The sequence below is a fragment of the Schistocerca nitens genome, chromosome 7, assembly GCF_023898315.1.
Source record: "Schistocerca nitens isolate TAMUIC-IGC-003100 chromosome 7, iqSchNite1.1, whole genome shotgun sequence".
NCBI classification, from domain to species: domain Eukaryota; kingdom Metazoa; phylum Arthropoda; class Insecta; order Orthoptera; family Acrididae; genus Schistocerca; species Schistocerca nitens.
Window position 1 is genome coordinate 328,658,171 of NC_064620.1, and position 20,473 is coordinate 328,678,643.

Consider the following 20,473-nt stretch of genomic DNA (forward strand, 5'->3'; position numbering starts at 1 on the left):
GTGTTCTGTATCAGAAAATGAATATCTTTCGTGTGGAGAAAACCAGTCAAGTGCAGTTATCACTCTCAGAAGTTAAACAAATGTGCTAGAAATCTTTTAAGTGCATAGTGGAATATTCTATACAATAAAAATCATTTTGGTGCACTTAAATGATTTTTCCTGCACTTTGTTGATAGGCTTGTTGAAATTATGTGAACAACAGTAATCCATCAAGTGCACTTAATGGATTTCAGTGCAAAAAATATACATAATGTGTTGTAACCTTATACAGTAAGCAAGCGAAATTAAACAGCATGTGCCTCCATGGCCAGCCTAAAGAGGCCACTGCACATTGGCACAGATGGTGCAGCAAGTGCTTCACCATGTACCAAACAGCCTTATATAGTCCGGCACTGGGACACTCATCAGATTAATGTTTATGTTACAGATGAATGCTCAAGGTTAGACTGTGCATTAATGTTCTACTTGGTTATGTGTGTCATACTAAGTACTACTTCATTCAGTGTCTCAGTACATTCCTGCATGTGGAAACGGAATAAAAGTTTGTTGGTTTGGAATTCTGATATTGTGTTTGTGCAGCATTACAATATCACTCCACGTGTTTCACGTCTCGGTTCGCTATGGCCAATATGTCAGTGGAAGAAATTCTTCAGTCTCTTGTCGAAAACAGCAGTGAGCTCACACCAACCAGCAGCAGGCTCTCTTCGTGGCTTAAACTATATGGCTGCATCTTTGACACACCAGAGTTCACTGCAGTTGATACAACCCCCACTGTTTCTTCCGCATGATGATTCTGTGGAAGATTGCATATGAAATACATGTTTGGCAAGATTTCCAAGCTTTTGGAGTTGCCAGCCCCAATGTGTGTAATACTTTGTTTCTGTCATGCATTTCTCCTCGTGTTTATCACCTTTTGTGTCACCTGGCTCCTCTTGAAGAACCTGCCAGTCTCCCATATGATGAAATGTGTCAGTTATTTTCAATTTATCACTGAAAATAGACTCCTGTTATTGCTGCTCATGTTGAGTTCTACCATTGTCAAAAGCAGGTTCATCAATCTTACAGAACGGAACTTCATGGGCTTAGACATCATTGCCAGTTTGTTATCGAGGCTAAGTGGTGGGACTCTTAGGCTGATTAAGTGGTTTGTGATATTATAATACACCTGTCTCGCACTAGGCTCGTCCCTGTTCTATAATCAGTTGGTTGAATATCTTTGGAAACCAGCAGTGATACACATAATCTCTCAATAGGTCTTCTTCTTCTTTTGTTTTTCTTCTTCTTCCTTTCATCCTAAGCTAAAGCCTGTTTCCTTCAGTACCTGTAAATTTACCCTGAAGTTGTCACTCCATCTTTTCTTTGGACATCTTTTAACACCTAGTAATTTATTTCTTACAGTTTTCACAATCTTCCAATAATCCAGCCTGTCTACATGTTCATTCCATTCATGTTTTTTTCTTATGAACCCACTCATTAGTAGAGTCCACTTTATATCCTTTTCTAATGTTTTCACTTCTGTCTATATCTTACAATGTCTTCCATGTAATCCTTCAAAGAATTTTCATTTCTGTTATTTCCAGATGTCTTTTTGTTTTTGATGTTTCCAGTCTTGTCTCAGTTGTGTACGCTATAACTGGTCTCACTGTTGTTTTGTATATTCTTGTCGTTACATCTTTTCCTGTATGCTTGTTTTTCCAAATAGTATAATTTATATACCCTGCCACTTTATTTACTTTTGATACTTGTTCTCTAACTTTCTTTTCAACATTCCCAGTGCTTTACAGTTCAGTACCAGGATATTTAAATACTTGCTGAATAATTTTTCCACCAGTTTTTAGTTTGCATCTAATTGGTTCCACAGATGTGGTCATACATGTTTTCTTAAGTGTATGTGACAAAATTTATGTTTTTGGCTGCAACATTAAATATATGTAAAAATGTGTGCAGATTATTTTCATTGTTTGCTGGTGGAACTGCATCGTCAGCGTAACAAATGATTTTTATTTCTTCATCCCCGTACTATAACCACTACCAGTCAATACCTTTTTTATCTCCTCACCCATGACTATATTAAAATGAAGCTGGCTCAAAGAGTCACCTCATCTAATACTGTTGTTAATGACTCCCTCCCTCCTGCCCCCAGGGGCTCAGCATTCATTTGCTGGGTACGGGCTTGGCGACCCCGGGGTTCCTGAGCTGGGGACTGGTAAGCGCCGCCAGTCCCCTGTCACCGTAAGCTCTGAGCATACTTCAGCGACCACCGTGCGGCGTGGCGGTGGAACGTTGTGTGTCTCAGGGAATGGGGATCTTGGCTTGACCACCTGGATCGCGAGGATGGAATAAACCTCTATAAAAAAACCCTCAATCTCAAGGTGTGCTGCGCGCTGATGAGATGCATGGCTGTTGAGGTGGAACAGTCGATAGCGGGCAACCTCTGGGGAACCTGCCGCACCTCAGTTGTATAAGGCTTACCTAGGCACGCGGGGCTCTGTCTAGGTGGACTTCTAGTTCCCTAGCTGCTCATGGGACCGCGATGGATCCTTCGAAATCCTCTTTTCTCCTCCCAGCGGAAAGGGTGGGCTGCTGGAAGGTTCTAACACCCAGTCTCTTAAGAGGGCCCGTGCAGTCAGTCCCCCTGACTCCGGCGCTTCTTTAAAAAGTCCAGTCTTAGGTAACAGAATGCATTCTGGTAAGGGTCATTCCATGTCAAGTCACCCAGGCCTTGACACCAACCATGTCAGATTTTGATGAAACTTGGTACAATTACTTCTTTTATCATCCTGAAAGCACTTGTAAAAATTTTTTGCTCTATCTCTTATAGTTTTTTTTTTTTTATAAATTTTTAAAGTTTTTAGATTTAGCGTTGTTTCAGCAGTCGGAAACTGTAACTTAAACGTGTCCTCACAACTAAAAAAATTTGTATATTAAAGAATACTCAAGATATCAGTACGAAATTTTGGAATAAGTTTGTGTATTATATCTAAATGTTAAAAAAAATTACCATAAAGATATATTAAATTCTTCCAAATGAAAAAAAAAATTTCAAGTTTTTTTTTTTTAAGCTAACGGATGTTTAGTTTTACAAAAACTGCAATATCTAGAGTCTCAGACCTGATAGAAAGCTCAAATTTGTTTTAAAATACTCTTAATTGTATAGGCTATTAGATAAAAGAAAAATTATGTTGGCTTTTTAACCTGTTTAATAGTTATCTAATTTTTAAAATAATATTAATTATATTTTAAAAATAAAAAATACCAAGTGACTTAGACACCGAAAATAAGTTTTTGTCTTCTTGGAGTAACAATGTACACTTGGATTTTGTATTGTTACTCCTGTGTTTTGAAGTAAAAAATTATTACAGTGTTAAATAGTGCTTGGATAGTATTTTATTAAGTTTATTCGAACTCTCATTAAGTACTGTTACTTAGTTTACAGAGATTCTTTTCCAATATCCTATAAAAGTAACCAGAACAGTAATCAGACCAAAAGTGAAATCAGTATGTCAGATATTGAAACATGTAGTGTAGGGTTATTTAAAAAATCAGACTGTTTCCAAACAACCTACACACCTTCAAAAAAGTTACAACCGGTATCAGAATTGAGTGAGGAAGAAAAAGATTTGATCCACTTACGATCTGGAATTAATCTGTGTGAATTTAAGAATATATGTTCACACCACAGCTACTACTTTTTAAATGTTTTTGAAAAGTATCAAACAACATGTGTAGACCCACTAAAAACACAAAAAGCCCATCAAAAAATCGTTGAGAAGTGTAGGCTTGGATCTTTCTAAACAATTACTGACAAAAAATATTAGCATAAAACCTGGACAAAAGCTTTGCTCAACATGCCGTAACTTTTGTGAGGAAAAATTAAGAGTTGAAGTCAATGAAAGTGAAACAGATGATGAAGTCATGGTTGAATTAGAATCATTGGAATCCAGAAATGAATCCCTCATACAAACAAACATTGCTCTTGATTATTTAGGTTTAACACCGATAAAGCTTCATGGCTTGTCAGAACAAAGTAAAGGGTCTTATTTTAAAAGGAAGGTTAGCAGTATAGAAAAGACTGCAAAAAAGGCGGTTTCAAAAGCATTAAAATATGATGCACCAAGTTCTGATGATGACGAAGAAGATAAAAGTATGGTTGAGAAAGCAAAGGATTTTGATGTAATGATTTCTCTTATGAAAGAGAAGATTTCATCTGTTGGGAGGTCTAGAAAAATCCAGATTCTGACCTTGGCTCCAGATTCTTGGACTCGAAATAAAGTGATGAAAGAATTTAATGTAAGTGAGTACATGGTGCGACAAGCTAGAAAGCTAAAATCTGAAAAGGGTATTTTGGAAACTCCTGGTCCAAAAAAAGGTAAAACTCTTTCTGAAAATACAGTAAGACTTGTAACAGATTTTTATGAAAAGGATGAAAGTTCCAGAGTGCTACCTGGAACAAAAGACAAAGTAAGTGTTCAAAAAAATGTGTACATGCAAAAAAGACACACTGTATGTGTATGCAGTATCCACCAGAATGTTAAACTATTACTGGATGCTGTGAAAATTGAAGAATCTTATAAAGACCTAATTAAGATGCTTGTGTGCAACACGGAAAACTAAAACTGCATGCTACATAATTGCGACAGTTGTCCTGCAAATACTGCACTAACTGAGTACTTAACTGAAAAACTAAGTGAAGATTATGATTTAGAAGAAGAAATTGTAATCAGTCAGTGGGTTAACACAGACAGGGCAGAAATGATCAAACAGTCTATCAGTGTTGAAGACTACATTTCTTTATTGGTTAGGTCATTGGAAAAGCTCACCCCACACTCGTTTATAGCAAAATCCCAATCAGCAGCCTTTAAAAGATTGAAAGAAGACCCACCACCCAAAACAGCAATTATTGTGATGGATTTCAGTGAAAATTATTCCTTTGTTATACAAAATGAGACCCAAAGTTACCACTGGAATAGAGGTGGTTGTACTCTACACCCAGTTGGAGTTTTTCTAAGAAATGAGGAAAACAATGTTTTTGTTTCAACCACTGTTTTATTAGTGATGACCAAGAACATGACACTGGTTTTGTTAACTTTGTACAAAAAGAAATTACAAAGTGGCTGTCATTACATCATACTGACATTGACTCAGTTCACTACTTTACAGATGGTTGTGCTGGGCAGTACAAAAATAGAAACAGTTTTAAAAATTTGACTGAACACTTGACAGACTTTAATTTGAAGGCCCAACACTCTTTTTTTGCAACAAGTCATGGAAAGTCAATTTGTGATGGCCTAGGAGGAACTATTAAAAGAATTTTAAGGAAAGCCAGTCTACAGCTTTCAGACAAAGAACAAATAATGACAGCAATCGATGTGTATAAGTTTTGTGAAAAAAATATTGAGAACATTCATTTTCACTTTATTGACAAAAAAGAAGCTGATTTGCTACGGTTAAAACTAGAAAAACGTTTTTCAGCAACCCGAACCATTCCTGGAACTAGAAGTTTTCATAACTTCAAACCACTTCCAACAAACAACCTTGAAATTAGAAGGACTACAGATAGTGTAAAACCCTCCTTAGTCTTTTCTTTCCATTCTTCTTCTGATTGGGTTCGTGTTGAACCATCCATAAATTGCTATGTGGCTGCAAATTATGATGGTAACTGGTACTTTGGACTGGTAAAAACAATATTCAATGATGAAGAAGATGCAGAAACTCTATTTCTACATCCTTCAGGACCCGCTGCATCATTTTATTGGCCTGAAAGAGAAGATTCCTGCATAGTGCCTTTGGAGCACATAGTCTGTGTAGTAGACGCACCTCAATCAAGCGGCACTGGGAGAATGTATTACTTCAAAAAAGACTGTATCAAAAGAACTGAAAGCTCTTGGATGAAGTGGAAAAACAGTTTGAATCAGCATTAATGTTTATTAAAAAGACAAAATTACTCAAAAAATTCAATGTTTCAAGCAATCAGTTGGGTTATACATAAGTGTCGTAAGTAAACTATCTTCGTACATAATTCTAATGTAATCTACTGTAATTAATAAACATGTTAAAAAGCCATCATTATTTTTGTTTTATCAAGTAGCCTATATGTTTAAGAGTAAATTAAAACAAATTTGAGCATTCTATCAGGTCTGAGACTCTAGATATTGCAATTCTTATAAAACAAAACATCCGTTAAAAAAAAAGAAAAAAATACATATATATATTTTTTTCATAGAAAATATTAATATATTTTAATAGCATCATTTTTATCTTCAAATACCTATAATAAATAAACTTGCTGCAAAAATTCATGATGTTATCTAAAAGAGTTTTTAAGATAAGCAAATTTAAAGTTTTGAATACAAATTAAATTGACCATTTCCGAAGGTTCAGAAAACGCAAAACATAAAAACTTTAAAAATTTATAAAAAAAAACTGTAAGAGATACAGCAAAAAAAATTTGCAGGTGTTGTCAGGATGGTATTAGAACCATTTGAGCCAAATTTCATGAAAATCTAAGGAGGTGGGTGTAAAATTTATTTTTTATTGGGTGATTTGATATGGAATGACCCGTAATCCGAATGTGTTTCTCATTGTGAAACGGAAGGAGGGTAGTTTTGAGAAGGTTTCGCCCTTCTATATACAAAAGGGATTGGAGAGAATCTGTAGCTCCTTAAAATCGGTGAAGCGCTTACGTAATGGGACCTTGCTAGTGGAAACTTCCACTTCCCAGCAAGCAACTAACCTCCAATCTGTTAAATGCCTTGGAGAGTATGCCATAGACACTGAACTGCACAGCACCTTGAACTACAGCAAAGGTGTTGTGACATGCCGGCATCTAGTTGATATTCCCAAGGAAGAACTGCAACGTGAGTGGGCTCCAGAAGGTATCGTTGATGTCCAACACATCATGAAGAGGGTTGATGGCACTCTTGTCAAATCCGACTCCTTTATTCTAACCTTCAGTAGCACAAAACTTCCTGATCATGTTAAAGCTGGCTTCCTTCGCCTTAGTGTGAGGCCTTATTTCCCGACCCCAATGCGCTGTTTTAAATGCCAGCGTTTTGGGCATACCACCTTAGGCTGTAAAGGCGAAGTGACTTGTGGAAACTGTGGTCAGGCTGCTCATGAAGGAGTTGGTTGCTCGTCTCCGGCTAAATGTATTAATTGCTCTGGGAACCACCCTGTTTGGAGTAGGGACTGCCGAATATTTTTAGAGGAACGCAAGGTCCAGGAAATAAAAACAACCAAGCGTATCCCCTATGGTGAGGCCAAGAAGATTTATAAGTCGATGCAACCTCCCACATTTGCTACATCTTTTGCATCCCTGGTACAGAAGCCTACTCCAAAAGTCGATGCCTCAACGCAGACTGAGGTGGTGAGTGTTGGCACCAACACCTGCAGCTGTCAGTGCACTTGCAACGCAGCCAGTGTTTCAGAGCCAGTAGCCCCTATTCGAACGGCAGACAAAGGTACAGTGGCGAACTTGGTCCAGCCCCTCGCGCCTCCCACAGCTGAGGTTGTTCCCAAGCCCAGTGCGCCAATTACCACTCCCACATCAGCTCCCCCAAAGTCCACCAAATCACAGAAAGTTACTGTACAGCACCAACAGCGGGTCAAATCCCGTGGTAAACCATCTGACCATGCCGATGTTGTTTTACGTGAGCCTTCATCTGACTCTTCCCCAGAGTTGATGGAGTACGATGTATGTGTGGGGCAATCATCTCGTCCCATGCCTGCCCCTCCACCTGCTGCGGTCTCCCCGCCCCGTCGGAGAGACAGGATGAAGGTGCTACCCCCAACATAGATGGCTCCCATACTCCAGTGGAACTTGCAAGGGTTCAGGACGCATGTGGAGGAACTTTGTCTACTCTCTCAGGGTAGACCACTGTGTCTCTGTCTCCAGGAGACGTATTTCCATCCATCATACTCCCCTGAGATACGAGGCTATTCACTCCACAAAAAGGACGACCTGCGTGGAGAGAGAGCTAGAGGCGGCGTAGGTATTTTCATCAGGACGGACTACCACTCCTCGCCTCTCTCACTTACGACGACTTTACAGGCCGTCGCTGTGTCCGTGCATGTGCGTCATCCATTGACTGTATGTTCACTTTACTTGCCCCCACACGATGCTCTTGATGAAGCGGCCCTCACCGACCTTCTTACACAGCTCCCCCAGCCATTCATTATTTGTGGTGATTTTAATGCCCACAATGTGCTTTGGGGCTCTGCAATTACCTGCCCCAGGGGTAGAGCAATTGAGAGGCTTCTCCTGTCATCCTGTGCCTACTTGCTCAATGGAGGACAGATTACTCATTTCTGCACGGCGACTGGGTCGTTCTCTGCCATTGATCTCTCGCTTTGCTCTCCAGCTCTTGCCGCCAGTGCTCACTGGGAAGTGGTTGCTGACTTGCACGGCAGTGATCATTTCCCAATCTGGATTCACCTGCCAGGTGTGGGCCCCGAAAGGAGACCACCACGATGGGTGCTCAGTGGAGCCGACTGGACGCTTTATAGCCAGTTGGCCCAATTCGAACACTGTGCGAATGTTGAGGTGTGGGTGGATCATATTACCAAAACGGTAATATGGCTGCAGCATCCATTCCACAGGCCACTGGAAGAGTCCACCTGTGCCTTGGTGGAGTGCCGAATGCCGCTCTGCAATCTGGACCAGGCGTGCGGTTCTGCGTCGGTTCAAGTGTCGGCCGACTGCTGAGAATCTTGCAGCCTTTCGGGTGGCGAGGGCAAGATGTCGCCGCATTATCCGTGAGAGCAAGAAGAGGTCGTGGCAAACGTTCCTGAACACCATTAATCGTTCCACCAAAAGTTCCATTGTGTGGGAGACCATCAGGAAAATTTCTGGCAGAGGAGGGAGGTGCCCCATAGCTGCTGTAATGACTAACGGCACTCCCACACGGATCTGCGGGACATTGCCCAGACTATGGCAGCGTATTTTGCCACAGTTACTGCAACAACCAGTCAGGATCCAGGTTTCCAGCGCCATAGAGCGGTTGCTGAGAGATGTAGTCTGAACTTCCAGTCCACCTCTCATGAAGTTTACAACTGCCCATTTTCTATGTGGGAGCTGGATTCTGCATTGTCTGGATCTCGTGACACATCCCCTGGTCACGACAGGATCCATTACAGTATGCTATGGCACCTCACAATGCGCAACAGAGAAATACTCCTCGCATTTTTTAATGCCATTTGGGCGTCGGGTCACTTTCCTGATGCGTGGCGTGAGGCAGTTTTAATCCCTTTTTTAAAACCTGGGAGAGACCGCACGAGCCCAAGTAGCTACCGTAGTATTGCCCTCACTAGTTGCATAGGGAAGACCTTGGAGCGGATGGTCAACCGCCGCCTTGTCTGGATTTTAGAATCCCGGCAACTCCTTAGTCGCTTTCAGTGTGGGTTCAGGAGGTTTCGTTCCACGTTCGATAACCTTGCCCTCCTGGAGGCGGCTATACAACAAGCTTTCCTACGCCGTCATCACCTTCTAGGTGTATTTTTCGACATCGAGAAGGCCTACGATACCACTTGGAGGCGTCTCATCCTGGAGCAGCTTCACGAATGGGGTTTTCGTGGTTGTCTTCCTCTTTTTATTCAGTCTTTCCTCTCGCCACGATATTTTAGATACCGAATTGGTGATGTCCTGTCTGATCGCTTTGCGCAGGAGAACGGTGTCCCTCAGGGTAGCATTTTAAGTGTGACTCTCTTTGCCATCGCTATTAATAGCATTACGTCCATAGTGAAAAGTCCTGTCCAGTGTTCTTTGTTTGTGGATGATTTCTCTTTGTTTTGCTCTTCTTCAAGCCTTGCAACGACAACTCGTCAGTTGCAACTTACGATTAGGCGTTTGGATGACTGGGCGCAAAAGAGTGGTTTTAAGTTTTCCACCGAGAAGTCTGTATGTGTTCTTTTTAACCGTTCTCGTTCGATTTTAACCTTTCCTGAGTTGAGGATGAGGGACACTATTCTTACTTTTAAAGACACGGTGAGATTTCTGGGGCTCATTTTTGACTCGAAGCTCACGTGGTTACCTCATCTTAAAGACCTGAAACGGCGGTCACTTAAGGCTTTAAGTATTTTAAAATGTCTTAGCCACAGTACATGGGGAGCTGACAGGACTTGTCTGCTCCAGTTTTACAGGGCGTTTGTGCGATCTCAGCTCGATTATGGGTGCACGGTGTATGGGTCTGCGAGGCCTTCTTACTTAAAGTTGTTGGACGTTGTGCACCATGAAGGGCTTCGGTTGGCCACTGGGGCATTCCGAACTAGCCCCATACCAAGCTTCTGTGCAGAGGTTGGTGAATGCGGCGACGGCTACTTACAGTGCGCCAGGCGTATAAAACTTTGTCCACACCATACACCCCTGCATACCATACCGTTGCTCAGCCTCCTCTGGCACGATTGTTTCATAACCGGCAACGTGCGACGCAGCCCTATGGGATTCGCGCACAGGATTGCCTCGGTGCGATGTCTATGGCTGGTCTTTGTGTTTTACGTCGCGGTTGGAGCAGATCTCCACCTTGGCTCCTCCGGAGACCAGATCTAACCTGATGAGGGGGTTTTGAAATTTGAGGTAGATTGTTCCTTGTTGAATTTTTGAGTGGTTTTTATATTTTGTGCAACTGTTATTAGTGTCATTTATTCCCCTACTACTACTGCTTCAATTTTTGTCCCAGAATCTACTTTTGCTGTTGTAACACAACTGCTCCTGTGAGACTCTGTTCACTTTTGAAAATAAACTTTTTGATATGGGAAAATGCAAAACCTGTAGTTACTGGCTTGAGAAGACAGATAGTTTGAAAAGTAGTCTCTGCAAGGGAGGAAAATAGTTCAGTTAACCACTCACTTACAGCAAAATGTAAGTGTAACTTTTAGAACTTTCAGATCAGACTCTTCCTTCAAGTTTGGTATGTGTGCCAACAATATGGGTGTTAAGTACCGAGGATAGTTCCTCCACCACTGGATTGATTTTTAAAGTGAAATCAGTGACTTCCAGTTACTCTTTGGATATGTCAACTGTATGTGTAACATTTTTATTATGTTCCATGGTAGTATTTTTAAACATTTTTTTCAGTCTCATCTAAAAAAATGGGGTATGCAGTAAATGATAAACTGACACTATTTTTTCAGGAAAATATGTTAGAGGAAGCATGTTCATCATTTTACAGATTAAGTTTTGATGGAAAAGACAACCTATGTTAAAGATAAAAGAGAATTACAATTTACAAATTTGATCAGAGAACAAATATATTGAATACCATCCTACTGTTTCAAAATCATGTTAGCTAATGGTCCTACTTTCTTTATTGGCAAAGTAGACAGTGAAATATTACATAAGAAATCATGCGAAGCACTTTCTGAAGCCATCTTGCTGCTAAATAAATGCCTTAGGCTGCGATTAGATGACCAAATGTCAATAGAAAAGCTTTGAGGCTTCTAGGTAGTGATGTCTAGGAGATCCATGGCAGACAACTTACAGCATTCATATGATGTATGATGCCCATGGAAAGGCTTTGGAGTGTTTAGGTTAAGAAGCATCTGAATTTACCTTATTTTGAAGTTTTGCATTTTTGCTGGGAAGAATATGAAGGAATTCAGTCAAAGTTTGACATTCGACATCACAAGTTTTTGAGGCATGCAACCATGAGTTGACTTAATTTAGGACCATTAGCCAACATGATTTTGAAACAGTAGGATGGTATTCAATATTATCTTCTTAAGCACATACTTCTAAAAAAGAATTGTGCTAGTGTTCAGTTCAAATCCTACAATGATATTCTATCTACTGATGATGATGATGAGGTCCCATACTCCGAGGAGCATAGGGGACGATGAGGGAAACCCGCACCGCGGTACTAGGCAAGGTCCTAGCGGAGGTGGTTTGCCATTGCCTTCCTCCGACCATTATGTGGTTGAATGATGATGATGAAGATGACACAACAACATCCAGTCATCTCAAGGCAGGAAAAATCCCTGACCACGCCGGGAATCGACCCCGTGTGTGGGAAGCGAGAACACTACCGCAAGACCACGAGCTGCGGACATTCTATCTATCTACTAATAATAATAAAAAATAATAATAAAAAAATCAATGAAAGCAGAATTTTGTTTCATCTGAAAAGCTATTCACTAAGTTCACACACCATTTTAAAAACTTAATCACAAGTTGCATAGAGAAATAGAAAATGCCTCAGACCATTTTGGCTTGTGTTTTGAAGATTTCTGCTTTGAAAAAAATTGAGTAGTTCTGAAGTTCTTCATAGTGAACTCTTTATATTGGCAATCTGCTTGCTTTTGAACAAGCAGTTGTTAGTGGAAAAGGCAGCAAAATCAGGCCAAGGCTTGCCTGAGGGTGCACAAATCGTGAAAGTAGAAGAAAGAGTGAAAGGAAGCGTGGTGGAAATAAAAAAAAAAAAAAAAAAAAAAAAAAATCTTGAGAAAAGAAAATCTATCATCATTACTTCCTATTTTACAAAGATTCCTAAGAAACAGTAATCCAGAAATGTTTTGTTTATCTTTTTCCATTGTTGAAACATAGAATATCATTAGTTGTAAAAATGTGATGTAGAAGTTTCTTGTGAATTAAGATTTCTGTTATGAATATCAAGAAACCAATGCTGAATTACCAATGTACTTCTATATATTAATAAATTCATATGAAGGAAAAACTGGCATTATCCCAGCCAGGATCATAATAGAGAAATTGATCATGGTCTTAACCAGTCCTTTTGGCAGGGGGTTATGAAAAATGAAAACAGTTCATTTGTGTTATATGTTTATTGGAATAATTTCTCACCTTTAAATCACTTTTTAAAATATCATGTCACCTTTTAATCACATTTTTCAAATATTTTGCCTCCTTTTTCAAGTGCCACAATGGTTCCTCACCCATGGATAATATTCCCCAATTACTATGTCAGTAATTGGCAAAACATAATAGAAATAAGAAAAAGAAAACATTTTCTTAATGTTTTGCCACTGGTATTTATTTACTCACAAACTGGTTTCTGGTTTTTCCTTATCACCAGACAGTGACGTAAAAAGAAAAAAAAAACAGTTTGAATAAATAAATCATAATTGCAGAACATAAATATAATGCCTCCTGTTTTGATATTAAGATATTTAAGGTTTATAATTAATAATTTTTTTGTAATTTTTGTCATAATGAGTTTATTGATGTGATATCCTTTGACATGACTTTCGGTGTACCCGTTCATACTCTTTTTTTACTGTGTATGTAGAACTTCAGATAGTAATGTCCACATGTTGTCCGATGCTGAGATCATTGCACAACAAGAGTATTGCATTGTCAGAAGATAGAGAACATGGTCCAGGTTTCCTGCAGAGACAGTTCCACTGTGGTACACACAACATTTTCATCCCATTGAAAGTGAAATGGTGTGGCAACTGGAAACAAACCCAAAAGTTGAAGTACACAGGACAGTATGATTATTGTCAACAACTAAATTGCACATAGATTCACCTTGAAATTCTGGCGGTTTGTGGACCAAATGCAATGTTGCATCCAACTGTAGTAAAAGGGTGCCAACAATTTGACCAAGGTCTCATGGACATGGCAGGATTTCAATCGTTGAGAAATTGAATGAATGGTAGAACATTTACAGAGACTTTGGGACTATGTTGAAAAATGATGTCATGAATGTATGTCACTTTGAGGTGGTACAGCATTCAATGATAGATACTTCACCTGCAATAATAATAATAATGTACATTTTTAAGTCCGCTCGTATAAAACTAGCGAGTTTTTCGTTCAGATCTTTAAAGTAATCCCTTGAAGCTTGAGGTGAAATGTAAAGTGTGTTTTACAGAAATGGCCACCATATCAAAGAAAAGAAACGTTTTGAGTGTTGTTGTTGTTCTGCTGTAGCTGTTATTCCCAGCACCTATGTTTGAAGTAATATGACATTTATCAGCATTTTACTGGATAAAAAATGATTATAAATCAGTTTTTTGTTGTACAGTTATTTTATCTTCAGACTTTTATAGGTTTGTACAAGTTTTATATTTTCTTATGATTATTATAGTGAAATGTTTTATGTCTTGAATTTACACTCATTCTGTTAACACTTTACATGGTACCTCTTAGGGCACCTCAGCTTCATGTAATTTTAAGAGTATTACCGGCTTATTAACATATGATGTGGATGAGCCCTGGCAAATTTTCATTTTACATTCACATTTATTTATATGATTCATTGACATTTTACCTGAACGCTTTTGTTTTTATGTTTTTAAATTATTCTGGACTTTTCCCAATGACTTGTCAGAAGTAAGTATCACTAAAAGCTGAACAGTATTAGTAGTCATTGCTTAGCAGCATATTAGTAATGGTGAAGTAATTAATGCTAATATACGGTCTATATTAAAGATCTTTTTCAGTTAATTTTGTGCACACATCACAATCTTACATTCTTTATCAATTTCTATCTATTGCTGAAAGAAATGATAATAATTTTGCAAGTAAATTGCATTTATTTGTAAAGGACCCTTGTGTATCAACAGGCATCCAAGATATTCTGAGACGCATGAATGTGCAGTTTGGCTTGACTGTCGGTGGTGAAACACTTCGAGACTATGTAATTCCATACCTGAAAGATCAGAAGCCAGAGCAAATAGTGAGTCAATTAAGTGCAGCTGGTGTAACAGCAGCAGCTGCAGCGTGTTCTGTTGTTTGCAGCCTACTGCAGGCAAATAAGCTGTCAGATGCAGCAGATCTAGGTAAGCCTACAGATTTGCTGTGAATTGTTCAACTTAAATTCTGTTTGTAGATGATAAACTTTTGATTGTGAGAATGACAAATTGATTACCAGTTAGTCATGGAAAGGTGTGATATTGGTTCGCCATAACGTACTGTAATGAATGTGCCTTGCAGGATGGTAATAGCCTTACCGCATTTCTGCTTACCTTCGCTATTAGTTGCATACATTCTTTTGTGTATTATAAAGGAAAAAATGCACTAAGACACAAAGCAAATGATAAAATGACCATTGCAGTTATTATCCAGTAAGCCAAACTGAAGGCCTGGCTAGGGTGGCAGCAACATTGTGTTTATGTTAGAGAAACAGGTAGGGGAGGCAGTGACAACATATACTCGGGTATCCTTGCAAGTGTAGCACTGCCACATACTACACATCTGTATGTCGGAGCCTTGCAAAGCACAACAGTGGAATGTGGTCTGGTGCTTTTGTTTGACAGTAGTCCTTGGATGCTATCACTTCGTAGCATTTATTCAGTGAGTAATATGTGTGGATCCACATTTCATGTAAATCTAATGCCGCATGTTGTCATAAAAATTTAATGTATTTTTCTTTTGTGAAACAATATTCTCTCATTTGTACATCATAACTTGCTTATTTTTTCCACATTTTAGCCATAAACCTCATAAAGTGGAGAATTTTCTCACAGATACAGGATACAGATAGAGATGGGGAACGAACAGGTTGAATGATGATGTATCTTAAGATGCCAGCTATCTCACAGTAAAGCCAATTGCGTTTGTGGGTCTTTGTGTAGGAGCTTCTTCCTTGATAAACAGGCGAGGTTAATTTACCTGCCATCCTTTTAAAAACAGTTTCCACTTTAAGAATGAACCAGTAGTGTTTAGCATCAGACTGGTACACCGTAGGTCAAAGGTTCAGTGCTAGTCATATAATAATTTAGCCTTTTTTTGGGAGTTGAAATGCATTTGTGTACACGTCCAAAATTAAGCGTGAAGACTACTGAATTTAAGGTAGACACTGGTTTATGGCTGCAAAATTTTTGTATGAAAAACCAGTTTTGCTGAATGTTAATGATGTAAGTTCCCCTTTAAATTTATAGAAAATTGAAAGCTGCTTATGTAAGGTATCCTTCTTACAACGTCCATGGTGCGAGAGCAGTTCATCTTATCAATTTTTTTCTGATAAAAATCACTCTGAAATTTTAAAATTTTGTACATTGCTGGAGCAACATCCATAGAATGAAATCTCCTTGTTGAAATAGTAAACACCGCCCTGCGAGTTAGGGATTAGAATAGGCCTGAGGTATTCTTGCCTGTCGCAAGAGGCAACTAAAAGGAGTCTAACACGTTTCAGCTTTTATGTGATGGTCCTCTGTAGGGTTTGACCTCCATTTTCCAAAATTTCCCCGAAGTGCAAGCCAATTGGGGAAGGGTGCCTTACATGGTGCATCATGTCCATCGTGCATTGAGATCCTTAGGCTACTTCCTCGTCATCATAATCCCACTCATCCTCCATCCCTTGGGCAAGGACACCTTCCTGGGTGCGTTTTACACCGTGCACTATGCAGTGTCGCTTTCTGCGTTGACGATGACCGTGGACTTCTTGGCACCTGATATCCAGCATGGCAGTCAGTCCGTTTTGGTGGGGCCGCCATGTACCCTGTTGGTTGTAGCCCCCTGATCACACAGGGATTGCTCTGCTGATGCCTGTGCTGTTAACTCCCCACGTATGCCAGTGGGTAGACGCCCATTCCCCTGGGGCATTGGCGCTCCCAGCAATGGCTATCCTGCCAGGTAGCCTTCGCTGTGGCTGGGTGGCACCCGTGGGGAGTGCCACTGATCGGAGTGGATGGCATCATGGCGGATGACACGTGATGAAGCGTAGTCCATCATCTCTTGCTGGTGATGAAACACCAGCAGTCTCTAAGTGTTCACGAGCTCAATTCAACGCATAGAAGTACAAACTTGAAATCGTTCCCCTCCCTGGCCACACCATGGGAGGAACATCAGGCTAAGGATGGCAGCGGATCTTATTCGCCCTGGTACCTTGTATGTTCAAGAGCTGATGGGGAAACTTTCATAACGATGAAGCCTCAGTTTTTTGTGGAGCATTTAGAGGACAATTTTGGGAAGGTGGAGGGATTGTCCAAAATGAGATCTGGGTCAGTCTTGACCAAAACAACATCCTCTGCCCAGTCACGAATGTTACTCACTTGTGACAAGCTGGGGGATGTTGCTGTAACCATCATGCCCCATAAGAGCTTAAATATGGTCCAGGGTATCATACTTCACACCTTCTTTTGTAGTCTGACGATGAGCTGCGCGCCAATTTAGAGTGGCGAGTGTACATTTTGTCTGGCGTGTCCACCGGGGTCTGAGGGATAATCAGGTTGCCACCAGTGCCTTCAACTTGGCCTTCGAGGGCGATACATTGTCCAAGAAGGTCAAGGTGGTGGTCTATCACTGTGATGTAAAGCCCTATGTCCCTCCCCCAATGTGGTGCCTTAAGTGCTGCAAGTTTGGCCATATGTCTTCCCGCTGTACTTCCAGCGTCACATGCAAAGATTGCAGACGCCCATCACATCCCAATACTCCATCTGCCCCACCTTCCATCTGTGTCAACTGCGGAGAGCGCTATTTGCCTTGCTCGCCAGATTGCAGGATTCTCCAGAAAGAAAGGAAAATCGTAGAGTACAAGACCCTGGACCAACTGACCTACACTGAGGATAAGAGAAAATTTGAACACCTGCATCCTGTACATATGACATCGTCTTACGCCACTGCTACAACAGTTCTGGCACCATCAGCTCCGCCAACCCCAGTCACCTCTCAGAGCTGGAAGACTACACCTGCCCCCTTTATGGTGGGGGTCATTTCCCTCCCTGTTGCTCCCACACCACCTACTTCGGGAGCAACACCCCCCCCCCCCCCCCCGCCCTCCCAACCATCAGGGATGTCTGTCCCCACTTCTAAGCTGGAGAAGCATATGTCTTCTTTGGCTTCTCTCGTAGGAAGGGGTCCCTTGGGTCACTCCCTTCCCATGTTTCTGCTTGTGGGAAAGATGACACCCACCAGTGGCTGAACAGCTCAAAAGTAGCTCGTCGTAGGGCTTCATGCTCATCCTCAGTCTCAGGGACTGAGCCAGTGATGTCCTCCCAGCCAGGGAAACCCAGGGAGCAGTGAGAGAAATCCAAACAGAAGACCCTTAAGACCAAGGAAATTGCGGTGGCACCCACACCACCGCAACCTACAAACTCTGTGTCTGAGGATGGGGTGGAGATCTTGGCATACGCTGAGGACCTAGATGTCGCCAGACCCTCAGAGACAATGGATACAGACTGCTCAGGCAATAAATCAGTGGCAGCAGGTGACTCTGAGGCGTAAACTGCCTCATTGAATGTTCCATGCCTTCCCAGTCTCGCGATGTCGTTCCCCAGTGGAATTGCGGCAGTTCTTTCCACTGCCTGGCTGAGCTACAGCAACTGTTAAGCCTTACATCTACTATCTGCATTGCCCTCCAGGTAACCTGGTTCCCGGTAATGTGGACCCCTGCCCTCTGCGGCCATAAGGGATATTACAGGAACCGTAGGGACTATAATCGAGTGTCAGGTGGAGTTTGCGTTTATGTCCTAAACTCAGTCTGTAGTGACACTGTGCCCCCTTCAAACGCCTCTTGAAGCTGTGGCTGTCAGAATAAGGATGACACAGGAAATAACTGTCTGCAATGTATATCTTCCTCCAGGTGGTGCAGTACCCCTGAATGTATTAGCTGCACCAATTGATCAACTCCCTAAACCTTTCCTACTTTTGGGAGATTTTAACACCCATAACCCCTTGTGGGGTGGCACCATGCTTACTGGCCGAGGCAGAGATGTAGAAACTTTACTGTCTCACTTCGACCTCTGCCTCTTAAATACTGGGTTGGTTCAAATGGCTCTTAGCACTATGGGACTTAACATCTGTGGTTATCAGTCCCCTAGAACTTAGAACTACTTAAACCTAACTAACCTAAGGACACCACACACATCCATGCCCGAGGCAGGACTCGAACCTGCGACTGTAGCGGTCACGCGGTTCCAGACTGAAGCGCCTAGAACCGCACGGCCACACCGGCCGGCTAAATACTGGGGCCACCACAAATTTCAGTGTGGCTAATGGAAGTTACTCAGCCATTGATTTATCAATTTGCAGCCCAGGACTTCTCCCATCTATCCACTGGACAGCACATGATGACCTGTGTGGTAGTGACCATTTCCCCATCTTCCTGTCACCGACCCGGTGTCAGACACACTGACACCTGCCCAGATGGGCTTTAAACAAGGCGGATTGGGAAACTTTCACCTCTGTTGTCATCGTTGAATCTCCCCCACACGGTAACAACAATGTCATGGTTGAGCAAGTGACTACAAGAATTGTTTCTGCAGCAGAAACAACTTAGGGTGCCCCCGGTGTAAGGCAGTCCCTTGGTGGTCACTGGAAGTCTCTGAAGCAGTTACGGAGCATCAGTGAGCTCTACAGCAGCATAAGCAGCACACTTCCTTGGAGCACCTCATAGCATTTAAATGGCTGCATGGCGACGTTCACCAACTTATCAAACGACGGAACCAGGATTGTTGGGAGAGATACGTCTCAACCATTGGGTGCCACAGATCACTTTCCCAAGTCTGGGGAAAGATCAAACGTCTTTTCGAGTGTTACCATAAATGGCGTGTTATCTACCGACGCAAACGCGATTGCCAAGCACTTTGCTCGAGCCTCTGTGTCAGAGAATTGCCCCCCAGCCTTTCGCGCAATCAAACGGTGGCTGGAAGGGAAAGTCCTCTCATTCCCTTCACGCCACAGTGAATCCTATAACGCGCCATTTACAGAGTGGGAGCTTCTCAGTGCCCTTCCACATTGCCCCGACACAGCTCCTGGGCGTGATCGGATCCACAGCCAGATAATTAAACATCTCTCATCTGACTGCAAATGACATATCCTTGTCATCTTCAACTGGATCTGGTGTGATGGCGTCTTTCCATAGCAATGGCAGGGGAGCACCAGCGTTCCGTTGCTCAAACCCGGTAAAAACCCGCTTGATTTGGATAGCTATCGGCCCATCAGCCTCACCAATGTTCTTTGTAAGCTGCTGGAACGTATGCTGTGTTGGCGGTTGGGTTGGGTCCTGGAGTCACATGGCCTACTGGCTCCATGTCAGGGCAGCTTTCACCAGGGTCACTCTACCACTGATAATCTTTTGTCCTTCGAGTCTGCCATCCGAACAGCCTTTTCCAGACACCAACACTTGGTTGCTGTCTTTTTTGACGTACGTAAAACATGCAACACGGCCTGGCGACATCATATCCTTGCCAGATTGTATGAATGGGGTCTTCAGGGCCTGCTCCTGATTTTTATCCAAAACTTCCTGTCGCTCCATACTTTCCGTGTCCAAGTTGGTGACTCCCATAGTTCCATCCATATCCAGGAGAATGGAGTACCGCAGGGCTCTGTATTGATTGTCTCTCTATTTTTAGTGGCCATTAACGGTCTAGCAGCAGCTAGCCCTTCATCTCACCTTCTCTGTATGCAGACTGCTTCTGCATTTTGTACTGCTGCTCCAGTACTGGTGTTGCTGAGTGACGCCTAGAGGGAACCATCCACAAGGTACAGTCATGGGCCCTAGCCCACGGCTTCCAGTTTTCAGCCGCAAATTCGTGTGTCATGCACTTCTGTCTGCATCGTACCATTCATCCGGAC

General features: G+C 41.7%; 1 protein-coding gene across 1 annotated transcript in view; it reads left to right on the forward strand.

Moving 5' to 3' along the window:
* LOC126194648 (leucine-rich PPR motif-containing protein, mitochondrial) overlaps positions 1-20,473 on the forward strand; it is a 194,171-nt gene that overhangs the window by 43,191 nt on the left and 130,507 nt on the right. The window contains exon 8 of the mRNA XM_049932831.1: positions 14,521-14,736. Within this exon, the coding sequence (XP_049788788.1) occupies positions 14,521-14,736 (216 nt within the window). The remainder of the gene's footprint in view (positions 1-14,520; positions 14,737-20,473) is intronic.